Here is a 20,708-nt window from a genome sequence, read left to right as displayed (position 1 = left end):
AGTCCAGTTAGACAGATGGAATCTACAAGTTGAACCAAACCACAATGCAGGGGCTGAGCAGGATGAGCAACAAACTGACAAGGTTGGCATACACACACACACACACACACACACACACACACACACACACACGGAAACACAGGCATCACATTCTAATACTCTGAGCAGTAGTTAACCTTATCCAAAGACCTTCCCTGTGGACACTCACTTCTTCACCTAATTAGACACAAAGTTACTGTCTCAGACACACTTTCCAGATTTTCAAAACTTCTGAGAAATCATGGGATTGTGCGATTTCTAGTCCTGAGCTTCTTAACATGTGCAGGGCAGTTTAATTAAGTGAAAGTCCACTCTTAATTTTTAACAGCTGGCAACCTCGGGGAGTTACATTGCCTCTTCTGTCTCCAACCCTTTCCTTAAAGAGTAACTCCACACTAAAACACTTATTTATTTATTTTTTTTACCAACTCCAAAAAAGTGCTTTTGTTTTCATGTAAGATATGATCATAACTCCCTTCTGTTTGTAGTTCAGAGTAGATTGATGGAGTCTCATCCTGTAGAATTCAGGATGAGGAGTTTTGAGAATAGAAAAGTGGGTTTGGTCATTTTGTGCCTGAGGCGATAATTTAACTTTTAGGAACAGGGCAGGGAGAATTCAAATGACCATGGTTAGCGCCACGGCCCGCATCATATGTCCGAACTCTTCAGACAAGAAATTTACAGTCCTGCTTGAAGCTGACTGGCTTTTTGCTTTACGGCATCAGCCGAATTTCTCACTCAAGTTGAAAAAAAATCAACTGCAGTGAACGCCTCTTTGCTGCAATTTGTCTCGCCTAGAGCAAAGTTGCCTCCAGCTTGCTCTGTTCGTGTCCTTCCATTGACTTTGCGTGCATTCGTGCCACCTCTGCATTTCTTTGGATAAAGAGCATGGGAGAGAGTAGATAAATCCCTCAGTGTAGATGTACATGGCTGGTGTTGCCATGCTGAATACAAACCCAGCCTACTGCTTCAGTTAACTTTTCACTTGGACCAAGTATACTTGAAGTGTATGCGCTAGGGTTAGACTGATATATCGGTTTGTCCATATATGAGGCCGATATATGCTGTTTCAGAGGCTTTTCCACTCTGACAAGAATACATTATATATAAATAAATTAATTTTTTGGCATGAAAATGGTCAGATTTTATAGATATTAAACAGTCATGTCACTCTAAGGTGCTTTGCACAAACACGCCTATCAAGTCTCATACATTATGTTAACCTAGTGCTCAGTTTCACTATCTTATCATCAGTGTAGTCAGGTGATAATCTGACTATACTGATGACAAGTATATACTATACTAATAAGGGCAGTCATGTTAAGTTAACCATAGTATTTTGTCTAGATAATACTTTAGATGGTAAGACAAAGCTGTCTCCTATATTTTACAGAGATGTAACCATTGTGTGTGTGTGTGTGTGTGTGTGTCTGTGTGTGTGTGTGTGTGTGTGTGTCAGCTTCCTCTAGATGTGTTCAACAACTACTTCAGCCTCGGGTTCGATGCCCATGTGACTCTCGAGTTCCATGAGTCAAGAGGTACAGTCACGTTGATCACTGAACACTTTGGGAACTTTGCTTTTTCTATTTCATTTTTTACATTTCTATCAAGTGTTACTTTTACATTCAAAATGTTAAGTTAAAAATCCCTTTTTGTCTGTTCTTCTTATAGAAGCCAACCCAGAGAAGTTTAACAGTCGTTTTAGGAATAAGATGTTCTATGCTGGGGTGAGTGCACTTTCCATTAGAAAGGATCTATGTTAAAGAAGATCAGTGTGTTTTTCTTGTTCACATCTGTTAGCTATAGATGCCCTGTCTGTATAACTGTGGAGTTTGGATTGTCATGGTGTGTGTGTGTGTGTGAGTGTGTATGAATATATTAGTCCTGTACAGTTTAAAAGCATTGTGTTTAGACATGAAACTGTACTATCCTTTGGAGGGAAAATGGACTGGATCCAGTTTGTGTTTTCACTAGCCTGGTATTCACTTGTTAATCATGTTTAACATTTGACTCAAGTGATTTACGAATCTGAGCTAGTTGTTTTGAGGCTGCTTTCCTGGACTCCAATGGCGTAACTTACAGTAGGTGCAGGGACTGCAATAGGCCCGGCCCTAATAATCACGCAATTCACTCATTCAAATTGCTCGGTTCACGATGCCAACATTAACTTTACGTTTAGCATCACAAAAAAAGAAAAACTTGAGCATGTAGGATGGCTGGGAATCAGCATGTTAGCTATGACTCAGTATTCTAAAAGAAATATTTTGCATTTCACTGTGCTCTGAGTCACATAATCACCACTGTGTGTGCAATACAGGCCTTCATTGTTGTAGAATGTGTCTGTTTTTTGGTGACTTTGAATGCAACATTTGCTTGGCTTTCTCACTTATCTCCCTGGAGCCTTAGAGATTTGATTTGCCAAGCTCTGTAATGAGCATCGTCATGGGGATAAGTAGCCATATGTAGGTGAGGTGTTGGATGTAGCAGAACAAGGACTGATTATTCAGACATAACATCGCACATGCTCAGTGTCCGAAATTAACTTTTTGACTCACCGGCCAAGGTGGCTGGTAGATGAAAAAATCCACCGGCCAAGCATATTTTTTACCGGGCCAAAATAATAATTGTTTTTTTGTGTCACATATACATATATATATATATATATATACACATTCGTTTCAGTACATTTCATTGAGATAATAAGGTATTATGTTGAATACAAACTTAAAGAAGAGGCCAGAGCAAAATTTGAAGCAAAATTATTTTAATATATTGATCAACGGTTAATCAGTTGAATACAACTCAAGAAGTCTTGATCTCAAAATTCTACTGAAGTATTTGCTATTAAATGTACTTAAGGATCAAACATAAAAGTAAATTTGAAGGTTTTGTAAACCTATCGGATGCTTAATCATTTGAATCAACTTAAACCTCCTCATCAGACTCCTCACTCTCTACCCTCTTTGCACGGCCCATGAAGTCTGGCCTCCTGCTCCTGACAGAGTCCTGGTGCCACAGCATCACAGCTTTTGTGGGATCATACTCTCTGATCTCTGGAGAGGACAGCTGGACCATAAGGAGATCTGACAGTGTATCAGACCTTAGGTTGGACCGCCAATCGGTTTTCACTCTTTACTCCTTGTAAATATCGCTTGTAAATGGCTTACTCCTTGTAAATATCGCCACATAATAGCTACGGTATTTAACGGTAGCTAGCAGCAGACCGGCGGCAAGTGACAGTGGAGTAGCTACCGTACGGTAAACAGTGCCGCTAAACTAGGAGAGCTTGAGACGGTCTGTGGCTGGCGCTCCTGTGTGTGTGTGTGTGTGTGTGTGTGTGTGTGTGTGTGTGTGTGTGTGGGAGCTCAGCCCCGCCCTTGTGAAACTCTGACACAGACGTGATCTCTCTCTCTCTCGCTCTCTCTCTCTCGCTTGCTCTCTCTGCGCGCCCAACACCAAAACGCGGTAGAGACTCTCAGCATAGTTTTTTATTACATGACTATTTTGGTACAACATTTACCCGCCATGTGGCGAATAGCCTTCCGAGATTTACTCGCCAAACGGAAAATCTACCCGCATTTGGCGCTTGGCGACTGTTAATTTCGGACCCTGCACATGCTTGCTATATTGCTGTAACCTCTCAATCAGAAAAGTAGTTTTATAGCTTGCTGAATGTCCCCACTGCAATCAAATGCAGCGCCCTCTACTAGTAGTAACAGATGATGCACAATACACTTGCTTACATGCTTATGGTTGTCCATCGTGTCCAATGACTTCCACTTCTGAGTGTCAGTTGTGTTTAGTAGTTTGAGCTAGTGGTGGTTGACATGGATGTATGTCTTTTTGCTCCTTTGTTGCCTTCCTTTCCTCTTCCAACATCTGTACACCCCTCTGCCACAGCAGCATCCTCCAGGTCTGTGGGTTTCAGATATTTTCAGCTGGTCCTTATAGTGCTTCTTCGGTCCCCCGGCAGAAGGTCGGCTGAGATGTAGTTGGCTAGGCAAGATCCTCAGGCGCTCCTGGGGCATGCTGACCATCTGTTCAGACGGGAGGCGAGGTGGAATTTCTCCTCGCTTTACTAGCAGCAGTCTAGCTTTCGTGAACTTTTTGGTCAGATGTCATCGGTCAGTGTTATTGCTGATGATTGGCTTTTGCTTTAGTTACATCCACCTTGCTCTATTCGTTTCCTTCCATTGACATTGCACGCATTTGCGTTCTGTCTGAACATAAGGTGCTGACATGCCCAAGCCAGCGCACGTGTTGCGTGACCGTGACCTCGATACTTCTACAGTTAGTCTTTGGAAGTATTACAGCATGAGGCACATGATCGCACCAGATGATTCCTAGGATGTGCTACAGACATCCTATATTGAAGACCCAGGTTTGGCAGCTGTGAAGAAGTGTGGTGAGACAGACTGCTTGGTAAACGGCAACTTTGGGAGATTCTTGTATGGGAAGGTCCTGTCTCGGAGTTTGCCAAAGGCAGCCGAGGCTTGCTTGATCCTGTTTTGGATTTCATGGTCATGCAGCCCTCTTGAGAGAAAACTGCTTACATGTGTGTCTCCAATACAGACGGCATTCTCCGATTTCCTGATGGGAAGTTCCAAAGACCTGTCCAAGCACATCAAAGTAGTGGTGAGTAGGCCTACCTGTCAATTAATCAGTCAACTAATGAGTGAAGTCAGTGGGTCACTCTGTTTATCTCTCTCTCTCTCTCCAGTGTGATGGGACAGATTTAACATCAAAGGTTCAGGACTTGAAGCTCCAGTGTCTGGTCTTCCTCAACATCCCCAGGTTAGTAGTACTGCTTTTACTAGAACCTTCTACTACTTCTTCTACTACTACCACCATCTGCTTCTACTGCTACTACTGTGTTTTTACGTTGCAGAAGTACAAGTCACTACTTTCTTTCTTCTCTTTTCTTTTCTTTTCAATTAGTATTTCTTTTAGTAGTAAGGAACATGTGCAATTCTTTTACTAAAGACACACAGCTGGACATTAAGGATAAAACGGCAGCTGAGTTATATCCAGACCTTTTAATTCTGAGGAACGATGCACTCATGGACTCATGGAGAAAGACAAAGACGGGGAAGCGAGCTGCCGAGATAGATCGATGAAGACAGAGAGGATTTCACTCTGCTTTGCCCACACTCTACTTCTCAAATGCTTGACCTCTAGCTAACAAGATGGATGAGATGCAGCTTCTGATCAAGGATGACAAGGAGTTTGTGCATCATGGCTTTTTTCTTTTCTGAGACCAGGCACTTCCCGAACACCTCAGAACCCCGACCACAAATTGATGTGGGCAGATTAAGATTCGTAAGAGCAAGACAGGAGGTTTATGTTTTTACATCAACAAATTTTAGTTGACAGACCTTACGGTGTTTTCTAAGTCCTGCTCTCCAGACCTAGAGACAGGGTGTCCACAGGGTGAACCGCTTTGTGGATGATGTGGTCAATGCGGACCTCCACTGTTTTCCTGGAACCTGAACACCTCTGGCTCCTACACTTGGATCCTGTTTGTGGATTCCATCTCAACTTTCGACATAATCATCTCAGAGCTGTTGCAAGGCAAGCAAGCCCAGCTCAATAAATGGATCTTGGCCTTTTTGGCCAGAGACAATATTCAAGGATGGTTTCCCTGCATTCGCTCAAAGGTCTGTCTTGACGAACACTCATCTCTCCTCTATTCCTGTAGACCAGCAGGGATCTTAAACCATGGGGGCCGTACCAGCTGTTCTCACTAATTTGGCACACCTTCAACTAGAGAGAGGGGAACTAATCAGTGAAATCAGCTCTGTAGTAATTGGTTGGAATGAAAACCTGCAGACTTTTGGCAGTCCACGACATGGTTCTAGACCAGTGCTGTACACCAATGGCTGAACCTCCAGGAACCTCGGAGACAATGATGAGTCCATCTCCCAGAAGAGACGTTATCTTGATGTGCCAACAACCACCTTGAGTTTACACTCTCAAGGCTTTGATTCAGAGGTGTGACCAAGTCAGCTTTGCTCTTGAGGCACAAGTCTCAAGTCAAGTCAGAACAAATCAAGAGTCCAGTATCAATTTAATATCTTAAAGAAAACAAAATATCTAGGACTTTTCAATGCAATATGATTTTAATAGGATAAAAACTTGGTAAGAGCATCATGAGTTTGATTTCTATAATCAGTTTCAACTTCAATAAATTCAATCGTTCCATACAAATTGAGAAAACATAATTTAAATTCAGTCGTCTGGTGGAACAAATCTCATCACTTTCAATCTAAGTCATTTACACAAACACAAGATCTCAAGTCAAGACTTTAGAAACCTTTTCAAGTCATCAAAGTACAAGTCAAAGTCAAGTCCCAAGTCAGCAGAACCCAAGTCTCAAGTCTTTTCTTGATGCATCAAGTCAAGAAGACACTTCTGCTGCATCAGTGCTGCACCACCCACCACCACTGTACTGATGATGACGATGATTATGATGAAGGTGGTGTGTGTGTTTTGTGTTTCCAGGTATTGTGCAGGCACTACGCCATGGGGAAACCCCAGTGACCATCACGACTTTGAACCTCAGCGTCATGACGACGGATACATTGAGGTCATCGGATTCACCATGACATCACTGGTATGGGACCCCAGACTCTGTACCATGGTTACCGTGGTTCTAGGGTTGGCCGATTTTTCATGTCACCATATTTTCTCCATATTTTACCAGGATATATGATTTTATCATGGTATCATGACAATAAAGTCCTGGGGATAATGCCTTGTTTATAGCATTGTAGATGCCAAATTCTGCTGCATTGTTCACAATGAGAACAGAAATATATTTTTTTAAATCACATACATTTTTAGTGAATCTAGTCAGCCAAAACAAGCTTGGATAAAACAAGATGACTGACATCACACAGAAACAAGGTTCATGGAATTTGCTCTGATGTGATGGAAATAGCCCAAGCCTAAACATGGCCAAATATAATTGGGCTCTGACTGAGAAGTCTTATTACTCTAACAAAAAAAAAAAGCACATAAAACAGTCTAATAGGCTGCTACCTCCAGTTTCTGGCCAAATAGACAAGCGTCTTGACTTTGTCTTATGGTGTGTTAAATTGGATCGATACATTCCCTGCTGCACTGAAGTGGGAAATATTTTTGTGTGACTTTGAACATCAGTGCCAAGCGCTCTTCATTTGATCGCTGCATTTCCATCCTTTCTTAAAGTTTTGAAGTTAGTTGACGCTGAGGGGATAACAGTGTAATTAGCGAGTTGGCTGCAACTACTAGTGACACTGTTACTCACAAGATTTAATAAACGCAAGAATAATGTGGTATTTTAATAGAAAATGGTATTGAATATGATACCTTGAACATTTTCCAGTAATATTCCATCCAACCCTACCATGTTCTGTATCAGTCTACCTGCAGACAGTATTCCCTTATGCTTTCCTTGGACTTTGACAACATAGCCAATACATTTTAAGAGTAGGCCAGCCTCTTACTTTGACATACTCTATAAATGACAGACAGAAATGTGTAACACATTCAGAGGATTTCATAATAGCTGGATGAATGAGCATCTGACATAAATGTCAGAGTTGAATAAGATGAGGTAAACTTTAGTGCCCAAGGGGAACTCTGTCTTAGACAAAAAAAGCGCCACTGCTCACAATGTAAACATAAAAGACAATAAAAGTCACATAAATACATAAAAATACAAGTTCTGTTGACAAAGAACTTGTATATGTGTCGAAGTTCTGTAGCAGATTTCAACATAAACGCACCGTGGACCAACATGATTTTAAACTTATCATAAAGTATACAGTTTAGTAACTGGAACAAAGTGAATGTTTATTAAGTGAGACCTTGTAAAGAGTCTGTCTGTCTGTCTGTCTGTCTGTCTGTCTGTTACCTGTCTGTCTGTCTGTCTGTCTGTCTGTCTGTCTGTCTGTCTGTCTGTCTGTAGGCCACTCTCCAGGTTGGAGGCCATGGAGAGAGGTTGAACCAGTGTAGAGAAGTCACCCTCACCACCACAAAACCTCTTCCAGTACAGGTACAGTATACTCTTCTCTTTCTTTTCTCTACTCTACTCTTCAAGACAAAAAAAACGTTCCCCACCCCTCCCGGCCATGGCACCATGTGTTGCTTAGATCACAATTGTACAAGCTTTTAAACCTATAAACCTATAAATCTACTAGTGGTAGGACAGTAAAAACACAAAAATAATCATACTTGAAGTGAAAAATTTGTCTTTTCAATTGTAGTGTGTTCCCTTTTCCGTTTTTCTGGAAATAGCAGGAATGAGTAAAAAAAATTATACCCAATAGTTTCCTCCAATGCTTGAATAGTAAGATCAAATTTCTATAATTAGTATTGTTATAGCCTAGAAATTTGATGTCATTTGGATGAAATAAATTAAAATATCCCTCCCCAAAAAACCCAGAAAAAAATAGAAAGAAAATAAATATATATATATATCATATATCGCGATATTTTGGCGGGGCAGTATTGCAAGATTAAATTTAAGATATTGCCCAAGCCTGCTGGTCATAAGCCACCTTTAGGCTGACCTGACCTTTAGACTACTGTCACCCCCATGTGATTGATTGATTGATTGATTCATTAATTGCCTGACTGTATTTGCAGGTGGATGGTGAACCGTGCAGACTGGCTCCCTCTGTCATCCACATCAGCCTCAGAAACCAGGCCAACATGGTTCAGAAAACGAAACGACGGACCTCACTGCCACACCTTAATGAGTAAGTTACACACACACACACACACACACACACACACACACACACACACACAGAAAGAGCTATGGGCTGCAGCATGACTGACCATCTGCTACAGTACTGCAGGCTGGCTCCCCCTCCCAGCAGACCTAACTAGTTTCTGACTCTTTAGCCAGCTTGCTGGACAAGATAAAACATTTATGAATTCATTTGGTAGTCATTTCTAATAACTATGTATCATTATTTACCATTAGTTAAGTATTAATTTATTGTTAACTATCAAATAAACAATTTGTCTTTTAACACTTTATTAAGAATGTGTATATGTAATGAATAATGTTATTTGGTTGTTAATTAATGTAATAAAAATGAACTGTTTATCATTTTGTTATTGTATAATAACTGATGAGATGATAACAATGGCTTTCTGATTACATCAATCCCTCTGCCTGCGCTCCGCACCGTGTGAAAGCCATTCAGAAAGCCATTGTTATCATCCCTTATCAGTTATGATACAATTTTTAATCATTTATCATTCATCATCAGATCATTCATCATTCATTTTTAATACAAATACTAACAATTAATGATCAAATAGCACTGTTTATAGCATTTACTAATCCTTAGCAAACTTTTAAAAGACAAAAATAATTATTTGATAGCTAACCATAACATAATTCACTGTTAAAAAATTATCAATTTGGTTGTTATAAAGTGTTGCCATTCATTTTCATGCTTATGATTCTTTCTCCTCTCTCTTTCTCTCTCTTTCTTTCTTTCTTTCTTTCTTTCTTTCTCTCTCTCAAGTTTGAGTTTCAACTTGCTTTTGCTTTATTGGCATGACATGTAAATACATTTCTGTTGCCAAAGCATATAGAGGGGGAAATAGTAGATAAAAGGAAAAGAAAGAGAATGGTAACACAAAAAAGCTGGTAATTACAGTAAAAGTAAAGTATACAAAGTGAACAAAACAAATATGATTGTATGATTAAATATACAAATGCATTATGTACCCTATAATTCTCTTTCTGTGTTTTTGTCTGCCTCTCAGCCAGCAGCCAGTTCCAGAGAGGTTGAGGATCAGAGTCAGCAGGATCAGTATGACTGACTATGAGGCTCTGCATTATGACAAGGACAAGCTACGACAAGCATGTATGTGTACACACACACACACACACACACACACACACACACACACACACACACACACACTCTCTCACCCCACGCATACATAAAATGCAACAGTGCCAACCACCTTTGCCGTTGCTGTACATCGTGACTGACGGTCACCATTTTGACAAATGATATATGATTTTTCTTATTTTTATTTGTGCTATCATTGAAATGTTTTTTATCGCATTTTGACAAAAAAACACCTATTAAAATACCTGACACAAATTGAAAAAATTTTTGAAAAATTGAAAAAAACCCACATAGCAATAAACATACAAATCGGACTGAAAAAACTCTGTACCCCTTTATTGAATCAAATGTCTTTCTTACAAATGGCTTATTGCCCAATTGCAACTGAAACAAACATCAGACTGAAAACTGAAAACAATATTGAATCATTTAATTTGTGATGTTGAGGAAAAATTGGCAGACTTGTTAAAGAAATTAAATACATCAAGACATTTTTCCATGTGTCATGGCACAAGCACATACTGGCAGTTCTATGGTGAATGACAATCATTCACACCACAGCCACGTGTATATAGTTGGAATGAAAAATATATCTTATTTTTTCCTGCTTGAGGAATGGATATCAATGTCAAATTGGCCGACGCATCATCCACAAAAAGGGTCTCATTGTAGCAGAATGTGTTCATGAACGCTCCGCTTGGTAACGCCACAGAAATGGCACAGAACACGCCTGCGCTTTGCACCGTGCGCTTTTGATGTGTCGTCTGCGCAGGCGGGCCGTGCGAGCACAAATCCTCCTAATCCTTGGCCCCGACTGCGCCTCTCCTCCCACTTAGGCTCAGCCAATTCAATTCAGTTCAATGCAAAATGATCGCTCTTATATGAACCGGTATGTTCCCCGAGCTACGCTAGAAGCAGAGCTGGGACTCGCCCGAATGGCCTCAAGGTGTCAATGTCTCACATTTGCATTTTATTTCATCTTAAGTCCAAATGTGACCCACTCAAAACCTTGAAGGGAATTGGAACTATTGTATTTAGAAGCGGCTGGTCGAAGAGACACGTGAAAAACAGACACTCAAAAGTTCAATTTCGCTGTTAAAGTCAAAATCGAAAATCTTAGAAACAGAGAATTCCATGTTGAAGTTCAGCATTTGTTCAGCAGAGTGACACGCAGGTCAAACGAACCCAATAAATAGCCTAGTCTCGCACAACGGTGGTTCTCAACGTGGGGTCCGGGGACCACCAGGGGTCCTTGAGGGGGTTCCAGGGGGTCCCCAGCAAATCGATGAATTGTTAAACTTCACTATTATTTCATTGACAAGAAGTGAACTCAATTAGAGAATGTAGAAGAATGACTGTTTTGATCATAGTTTCACTGTTATCTCTCTACCTACAATACAGATAGTCATGGAATTCTGGACAAAATCTTATCGAACAATAAAAATATTGGGGTCTGAGACAAAAACACTCATCAAATGAGGGTCCATGGCCCTAATGTGGACTAAATTAGGGGTCCTTGATATGAAAAAGGTTGAGAATCACTGTCGTACAACATTATGGTGTTGTATATTAGGATTTGTATGTTTGGCTGAACTGGGGCCAGAACGCAGACTGGTGTTGAACCGGAACCGCTTGGCGATTAGAAAGTCCAGCAGACGCCTAAAAGTTAGTGAAGTTGTGTTTTTCCACCTTGCGTTTTAGTCACTCCTCTCAACTCCTCCAACTTGTCGCTGGCGTAGTGTGTGTGTATGTGTGTGTTCACATGAAAGTGAAACAGCAGTGAAGCTCAGTGTGAAACTGCACTTCGCTTGAGGCTCGCTGGTACTGTCTGTCAGCGTGCGTGTGTGTGTGTGTGTGTGTGTCTGAAGCCACTGCCCTTGATGTCTTTGATTAAGACATACATACACACACACACACACACACACACACACTCTCAAGCTGTGGCCAGTGCTTGTTATCATGTTGACGTTTAAGAAAACGTAGAAAACTTGCCTCTCTCTCTCTTTCTCTCTGTCTCTGTCTCTCTCTCGTTCTCCAGAGCAATTATACTCACTGGCTTCACAGACCACAGGACACACACACACACACACACACACACACACACACACACACACACACACACAGTTAATTGGGTGTATCTGCGTTTTTATGTCAGTTCCGATGTTCACCACAGAGTGGCGCTGTTACCTTTGACAAAAAAGTATTTACAAGGGTGTGTGTGTGTGTGTGTGTAGATGTGCATTTCTTTTTGTTTCTATGTGTGTTTTGCATATGATTTCTATTTACTGTACTGTCTCTGGTGATATCTGATCTTTTTATGGAGATTTTCCAAAATCTTTCATTGTAAAATGGCAATCCTAGGGAGGAAATATAGCCTACACACAAATTGAATTCATAATCACACTTTACATTATTATTCAGTTTAATCTAGATGTGTGTTGTTACGTTTTTTGATTGATTTTATCATATTACCCAGATTCGATGAGGTATCTGCGTCATCTCAACACCATTTCTCTCACAGCAGCACTATATTCTAACCTGAAATGTCGGAGATTAATTTTTCGACCCTGGATGGACTTTTCATCACAGGTTTCTGTATAATGACGAGTTCTTTCTATGCTACTGTATTATAGGAGGATGCAATCACGAGCATCCAAGAGTCTCTAAACCTATAATTTTCATCCAAGAGGCTGCAGTGATTACTTCACCTCTACAATGTCAGAAACAACTCTCTCTCGCTCTCTCTCTCTCTCTCTCTCTCTCTCTCCCTCTCGCGTTCTGCATCTCATTCATAAAGCATTCGAACAAACATGCGATGTTAAAAGAAAGTCCGGCGTTCGTCACTAGGGAGCTGCTCTTTAATGTTGGATCTCATCAGACTCTCAGCGGTTTTCACATCGCATGGAAAGAGCATCTGATCTACAAAACGGTGGAAAAAAGAGAAGAAGCTACAGTATGTGGCTTGTTAAATGTCGACATGCTGTGTTTAAAGAAAGTTTTCCCTAAGTTTGAGAGAGTTTCTATGGGAAACAGAAGCAGAAACTCACTCACACACTACTCCACATAATACAGCTTTAACCTGAAAATGAGATAAAATAATGAGAAAATGTGAGTCAGAGTGACTTTTGTAGCTTTTTCTTCCATGAAATGTCAGCCTGACAACCATTAGCATTATATTCTCATTACTTAGAATTTACATGAAAGAAGATTTACATGGATGACCAACGACGTCAACAGGCACAGCTCGTTGGCCTGTAATTGACACGTTTTTTTTTTTTAGCTAATTAGAGCAGAGATCCAACAGAAAAGTCTAGTGAAGAAGCAATATATCACCATGCTGAATACTGGAATAATAATACTGCTTTGTCTTTTGCTTTTTGGCTTGAGAACGATGCTTTTTAGCCTTTGTAGCTGATATGTGTTGCGGTGGGTGGGTGGGTGGGAACTCCCACTCCGAAGGGTGTGGAGCTTTTGTTCCAAAAACGGAGCACAGGCTGGAAAGTGAGTTTTGAAAGCCAGAAATTTTAGCACCTGGCCAAGTAATTGTTGACTCATTGGTATTGATCCACCCCCCCGCAGCTATATTATGATCTGTTTGAAAAAATCTTCCTTATTGCAGCTTTATCTACATCTCAAAATGACAAATAAGCAATAAATGACAAGCAGTCTAGAGCAGTGGTTCTCAACGTGGGGTCCGGGGACCACCACGGGCCCTTAAGGGGGTCCCAGCAAACTGATGAATAAACTTCACCATTAACTAATTTACAAGAAGTTAACACAATTAGAGAATGTAGAAGAATGACTGTTTTGATCATAGTTTCTCTGTTATCTCTCTGTCTACAATACAGATAGTCATGGAATTCTGGACAAAATCATATCTAACATTGAAAAGATTCTCATATTTGGCTCAGAGAGACAAAATCTCATCAAATGGAGGTCCGTGGCTCTAATGTGGACCAATAGCACACAATGTTAAATGCAATGTAGAGGCCAGACTTCTTGGCGATTGCGTTTTTTGGTTTATGATAATTAAACTCATGTCTCAAAATGAATTTAGTAATGATTTATTGATGTTAAAACGCTACATGTAGCACCTTTTTGAATAGTTTCAGTTGGCATGCTGCTGTTGATATGAGTAGACATCAAAGCGCTGTTGGATAATTGTCTTGCTCCTCTGTATTTGCAGCCATTCCTGTGGGTCTGATCGTGGTTCCCGGTGACAGCGACCTGGAAACGTGCAGAGAACACATCCAGCGACTGCAGGAGGTAAGGAAGGAGAGAGGAGGAGAGGAAGAGGGGAGAGGGAGGGAGGGATGGGTGAAGAGGGCATGTTTCGCTGTAGCGCTGGATGGAAGGACAGCGATGCAAGGGAGGAGGAGAGAGGAGAGGAAGGAGGAAACATTTAAAAATTCAAAGGAGCAAAGTGTGTGCGTGTGTGTGTGTGTTTGTGGTTGATGATGTTTGGACCACTCTCCTCTACTCTCCCTCGACTCACATCTTCCTTTCTAGGATTTCTGCTCTGTCCATCCCTCGTTCAGATGCTTGGCGCTGAAGGTTGGTAGTTTGACGCCGGAGTTGGTCGTGTGATTTCTGTTTGATCGGAGGCACACGGGGAACTAAGAGCTACAATGCTCCTACTTCACTTTGGTACAACATTTTATATGCTAATCTTATGGGAGTTGATTAGCTGTCAAATCTTTCGCATTATCTTTCAGCAGCCATCAGTACAAACAGGCAACACTTCATGGAAAAGACACAGTAAAATGCAGAAAAACTGGTATTTTGGTTGCTGCGCTTCAAATAGCATGTATTATCCTACGTTCAGACAGAATGCATGTAAAGTCAATGGAAGGAGGCAAACAGAGTGAGATGGAGGCAACTTTGCTGCAGGTGCAAATTGAGACAAAGTTGAAATTGTCCAACTTGAGCAAGCCATTGGCCTCCAAAACAAGAATTCCATCTCTGCACCGAAGTTGCCATCGACCAAGCCGTCTGTCTCACCATACTTCCTCATAGCTGCCAAACTCAAGGTCACTGCATCCAAGAGCTTGAGCACTTCATTATGGGATGCCTGCGGAGCGTCCGAGGAATCTACTGGTGTGACTGCACGGACTGTACTCGCACTGCAAAAGTAGGCCACGGTCATGGCAACAGAATCCCCCCAAAAATTAGAGGTGGCACGAATAATTATTACCAGCGGGAAACATGTCCATTGGGTATTTGTGACCAATGATATCTGACCAAAATGTTTCGAAAAGCTAGATTCCCTAAAGAAGACACTGGTGTTGCTGCTGCCAAGCCTGGCGCTAGAGGATTAAAATGCAGCATGATGGAATAAAAACTAGAATGCTGAAGCAGAGTTTCAACTAATCTACACGGTCCCACATGACACCAGTACTGATTACCAGGACAGCCAGTGTTAGTGGTTGACAGCTGAGGAACTCCTGTACCGAGCACTCAAAATGTTCTACCAAAATGAACTACTGCTTTAAATTCTGCCAACACTCACACACACATACAGGACACACACACATACAAGCACCGTTCTAAACAAACAGACACCCACACACATAAACAGAACAGATACTGCACTCGAGGGGTTGCAAAGTACACAGTGGGGGTCAGTGCTGGATTACACAACACACATACACTCACACAATGATACACACACAAAAACTGTTTTATAAATGTGATCAATTTCAAAATTTTGGGATTTAAAAGTGAAAAAGCAAGAAAAGGCATCTTCTGTCCCATTTGTTATCATCATAAAGACATCCTAAGACAGTTTTTAACCGCCATTAAAACAACCAAAAATGAAAAAAAAAAAAAATGTCTTTGAAATCTTAATTTTGCTTGATCATGTCACACTGACTGGCTCTATACCAAGTCCTCTGAATGTGAATCCCCAATCTTCCTTTTGGCTTTACGAGGCAGGGCATCAATGACAGCAGCATTTGACTCAATGAGGTCAGATCAGTAAAATGTTGAACAATTTTTAAAATGCATTTGTTGTACAGTTACAACTTCATCTTGGCAATTAATGTAATAAAATCAAATCACCAATAATAGCTCACTACGACTAATACAGCTAACATACACCAATCAACCTCAACAAAGGATTAACCCAAACTTTAACCCACCTACAATAAACAATATACAAAACCTAAATCAAACATTCTAATGTTGTACAATGACCTAGCTTACCTTATCAGGAAACCAGGGAACTTGAAATGAATCTTCCACCCAAACGCTTCCACAAGCAACTTGAATTGTAGAAAAATGTGAAATGGAAAAATCAATCTTCCAATGCAACTGCAGTGAAAACTAGCATCAGCAGGAGCAGCAATTTACTATAAAGGTTACTACCACAAGCATTTCAGATATGACAGTTCAACAAGGACCTAAGAAAATACAGCCTCTTAGACTCAGCAGCACATGGACATAATGGCGATTCTGGTAAACATAAAAAAAATGCATTAAAAATATTTTTACCCTAGGTTTCTATTTCTATTCAGTAGAGTAGGAGGGGGCCGCCCGGTGTTACCGGACGGGCGGCGCAGGCGGCTAGCGAAGTTATGGTTTCTACTAATAGGGATCACTACGGAAAACATTCGTATGTTATTAATTAATGTTAATGTTAATTAATTAAAGTTAATGTTATTTGGGCCCAGGGTTCAAAATACCGAACTATCCCTTTAATTTTATCAACACTTGTAGGACAGTCATATCTGTGGAATAGTTCGTCCTAAAGCCCCAATGATAATCATTCACAATGGAAAGATACCTTCACATTCAGATACTTAAATAAAATTGTACACTTGTCTTTTCTAGAATTATTGAAAAGCAGGGGAACACAGAGATAGAGCGATAGTTATTAAAGGATCTGGGTCCCTTGACTTAACGTGGGGAACTACTTTAACAACTTTGAGATCCTGTGAAATGACCCTATTTTCTAATTATTGTGAGAGTATACATGTCAATGGCTTGATGATTGAAGGACACACCTTACCAGAGAGGTCTCATTGTGACCTGCTGCCGAATTTCTCATCTCGCTATTCTCAGTAAATGGGGGAATTTATTTCTTTAAGTCTCAGGGTGTCCTGATGGCTCAGTTAGTTAAGGTGCCTACCATGTAATTGCAATGTTCTGGGTTTGAATCCAGCCCAGGACCTTTGTTGCATGTCGTCCCACTCTCTCTGTCGCCTTTCCCATCACTCTCCACTGACAGCTATCAAATAAAAGAAATTGAAAATGGCCCAACAAAAATCTTTATCTTTATCTTTAATACATTTACTCTATAATTTATTATTTTTATTGGCAGATTTTCTAAGGTTTGGAGAAAACCCAGACTTTTACTATCTATTAGCTGTTCTTGTATGTGACTAAGGTTAAATATTTGTGTAAAACAGAATGAGTTAAATGAAGCTAAAAATGGCCAGTATGGATACAGCAGTGACTTTGTGGAACCATGCATTTTTTCACCCTTTTCACCTAAATGAGCTTTATATTCCTGCCCTGCTAACAGTTCTGCACCGGTAGATAAAGCTCACTAGGGTGTAAGAGCTCAAATGATAAATGTGTGCGTCCAACGTCAGTATCCTAGTCTATTGATCAGCTTCAGCTTTTTCAATCAGATGACTTTTTAGCCCCGCGACAGCAGAGGCTCTATGGATGGTATTGTCGGTTAATCGGTCGCTCTGTTCACCACTTGGGTCACGTGGCCCGGAGGGAGTTAGACTGCAGACTCTCAATCAGGAGACCCGAGTTCGATTCCCAGCAGAGATGCTTCCACAAAATTCAACATTGCGGGGCTGTTAGACTCTTAGTCTGGTTTCAGTTATTGTCAGTGGTTTGGTTGTCGCAGGCGTGCACATCCTCCAAACTATGTGGCTGGCGTTTTGGATGCAATTGTGGCGCTGCCCTGGAGTTGAACATGTCTCAGCTTTAACCATGCCACACATTTATCAATGTGAAAATAGCTCTTGAAACGGCCTCTATCTAGGCAGAGCTCTTGGACGAGATGATAAAACTGTGGATGCTCTAGGGGGACATCATGTACCCACGTCTTCTGTTTCAGAATGGGCTCCTCATCGTCTTCAAGCAAGCAGAGCAATCGCTATCTTTCTCTTGTCCACTTTTATTTTCAAGTGTCATCCCCTTTCTTACTTCAAGTTAGCTAGCTAATACTAATTAGAAATCTTGCAAGTTGTTGTCAAATGATGTAATGCTCCCTTTGAGCTCTTGCTCTCTCTATTACTGGCGACGCTTACAGCTGTGCTTTGCTTTTGAGCAGGAGAAAAAAGCTTTCTATCTGATCACAGCATAATGGGTCTTGGCAAACTAGGTGAATCTTTTTGGAGTGTATTTGACAATTCTTTTATTGAGGCTGGGTGCAGCTATTTTTCAAACGTGCAGATGTCAGACGCTCCTAAGGAGATGGCTCCATTGTAGGTCTACGTAAGGCAATGCAAATTCTAGGTGTAATGTTGGATGTTTGGTCAGATCTTACAGGTCTTGGTCTGATGGTGTTGCAGGTGCTGATACCCTTGGATAGGGAGGTGCTGATTCCGTAGGATAGGGAATGAGCACGGTCATGGAATGCTATATACACACACACACACACACACACACACACACTGCGTTTGATGTCAGCCAGGCTTATGCCTTATCAAATGTGTTTTCCTTCTGATAGAATCTGGCTTCTGTTTGATTTAATATTCCCTCTCATCTCATTGTTACAGAGACAGAGAGAGAGAAACAGACAGAGGAGGAGGAGAAAGAGAGAGGCAGGAGGGAGAGAGAGAGACACAAAATAAAAATAATGTAGGGAGACAGTGGTATAAAAACAGAATAATGCATCATCTCGTTTACCTGCAAATGCTGAAGCCCTTTCAGCTCATGCATTCCCACTGGTATCCACGCTCATACTTGAGGCCTTGATGTGTATTCTGAGGTTTATCATGATCGTCCAAACCTACCTTCAGTTCCAAAACCACATGGTATTTGACGTTTGGCTTTAAGATTGCTAAAGCAAATTAACCAGATTAAGATTAAGATTATCTTTATTGATCCCCAAGGGAATATTGGGTCTTTGCAGCAGCAAAGAATAGTATAAAGATAAAAATATAACAAGTAAAATAATTGAAGATTAAAGATATGTCTTCATCAGCGTCCCTGTTGACTAGAAAGAATTCCTGCCAGGTTGAGTCCTAACAGTTTTTCGGGTTAACAGATGTCCGCAGTTTAGACATTTACGAATGTACAGTCCAGAGTAAAGAGCATATATGCAGGATGTGTAAATGTAATAACATAAATATGTTTGTGAGGTTAGTCAGAGTGGAAGAAATAACAAAAAAGGGGAGAAAACAGAGAGCTCCTACAAAACAGGCAACTAGCACAGTGCCACCTTGGGAACTGTGGTGAAAAATGTGATCAAAGTGGATTGATCAAATGAAAGGATAATGCATTTTGGCTGCAGTAGCATTTGTCAGGGTTACAGAATTGGATAGTCAACATTAAATATATTCAGTGATACCCAAAATTCACATAATTTGCCCCTTGTGGAAAGGTGTATAGAGGTGAAATGGAGTGCTTTGTAAGGCCAAATCACTGAGCGCAGCAATTCTCGGTATTGAAGTCCTCAAAATTCAAAGTTACCACTCGCTTCCATTTGGGGTGGCCAGTGTGCGAAATTGCCTAGTGCAGCTTTAAAGGTTTTCTATAGATGTTTTAAGATGTTATAAAATGCTTGCGTGTAAGGTTAGATTCTATGTCCTTAAAGAGGAACTAAACCCCAAACCCAAATCTGTGTAAAACCTGACATTTTTTTTCTTTTTACAAAGGTAAAAAGCATGCTACTGAAATTGCCATCTGCTATTGGCTGGTCTTTGGCACCAAAGATCAGCTAATAGCAGATGGCAATTTCAGGAGCATGCTCTGAAACAGTAGATAAAGAGTAGGAGCCCCCAGTAGGAGTAGGAGCCCCATGGTGCCTTGTACACCAGACAATAACAATAGTTTGTTTTTGTTTTGTTTTTTATGCTGGTGTATGATTGGTCTATGGACCCTAAGGTGGCCATTTTGGATTTTGTTAAATTTCCATTGCATGCATGGTTCCTTACCAGTGCTGAACATATGTACCAAGCTTGTTGATGAGAGGACAAACTGTGGTGTCTCTTAGGGACAATTATTTGAAAAGGCCACACCTATTCACAGATTTATTGGTTAAAAGCGACCATATTGTCATTAACTTATTGGTGCTTCTAGGCCATTTATTTAGCTTATGTGTGGTTTGGTGTGTCTCAGCAGTTATAAAGATGTTGGTAGGCGTTTTCCTAAAAACATGAACCGACACAACACATCTCCAAGCAAACTGATGAGGACTGGGAGGAAGAAATAACAAAACAGAGAGGGAAAGAAAATGAAAAGAAAGTCATTAAAGACAGTGAGAAAAGTGAGATTGAAAGAGATGGGGTAAGGATGTTACAGGTAGAGGAAGAAAACAGGTTCTCTTCTTGCTCATCCCAGTGGTAATTAGATATGAATAATTAAACAGGCTATATCAGCACACTAATGTGGAATTTTTTTTAGTACAGGAATACACCTGACAACCCTTTCTTTCTTTCTTTCTTTCTTTCTTTCCCTCTCCTAACATTAAAATAATACTACTAATCTCTAATTATAACTAATTAACTCTAATTATTTGAATTATGAAACTCCTCCTCCTTAGCACAGTGATACTGTCACAAACAATTTATTACTGCAATACACATACAACACAGCAAGCGAGCTTTATTACTGCAGCTT

At 40.6% G+C, this 20,708-nt stretch overlaps 1 protein-coding gene across 4 annotated transcripts in view; it reads left to right on the top strand.

Moving 5' to 3' along the window:
* Nucleotides 1–20,708, top strand: part of dgkza (diacylglycerol kinase, zeta a) — a 116,153-nt gene that overhangs the window by 52,364 nt on the left and 43,081 nt on the right. For all 4 annotated transcript variants that reach the window (XM_078291039.1, XM_078291040.1, XM_071916769.2 and 1 more), the window contains 10 exons: nucleotides 1–82; nucleotides 1,499–1,577; nucleotides 1,711–1,766; nucleotides 4,612–4,674; nucleotides 4,760–4,833; nucleotides 6,541–6,652; nucleotides 7,991–8,077; nucleotides 8,671–8,783; nucleotides 9,811–9,911; nucleotides 14,089–14,168. The exon at nucleotides 1–82 is cut by the window's left edge and continues 56 nt beyond it. In XM_078291039.1, the coding sequence (XP_078147165.1) occupies nucleotides 1–82; nucleotides 1,499–1,577; nucleotides 1,711–1,766; nucleotides 4,612–4,674; nucleotides 4,760–4,833; nucleotides 6,541–6,652; nucleotides 7,991–8,077; nucleotides 8,671–8,783; nucleotides 9,811–9,911; nucleotides 14,089–14,168 (847 nt within the window). The remainder of the gene's footprint in view (nucleotides 83–1,498; nucleotides 1,578–1,710; nucleotides 1,767–4,611; nucleotides 4,675–4,759; nucleotides 4,834–6,540; nucleotides 6,653–7,990; nucleotides 8,078–8,670; nucleotides 8,784–9,810; nucleotides 9,912–14,088; nucleotides 14,169–20,708) is intronic.

This window comes from Centroberyx gerrardi, chromosome 21 (assembly GCF_048128805.1).
Source record: "Centroberyx gerrardi isolate f3 chromosome 21, fCenGer3.hap1.cur.20231027, whole genome shotgun sequence".
NCBI classification, from domain to species: domain Eukaryota; kingdom Metazoa; phylum Chordata; class Actinopteri; order Beryciformes; family Berycidae; genus Centroberyx; species Centroberyx gerrardi.
The sequence above is the reverse complement of the archived record's forward strand: the minus strand, read 5'-3'. Positions and strand labels throughout refer to the sequence as shown.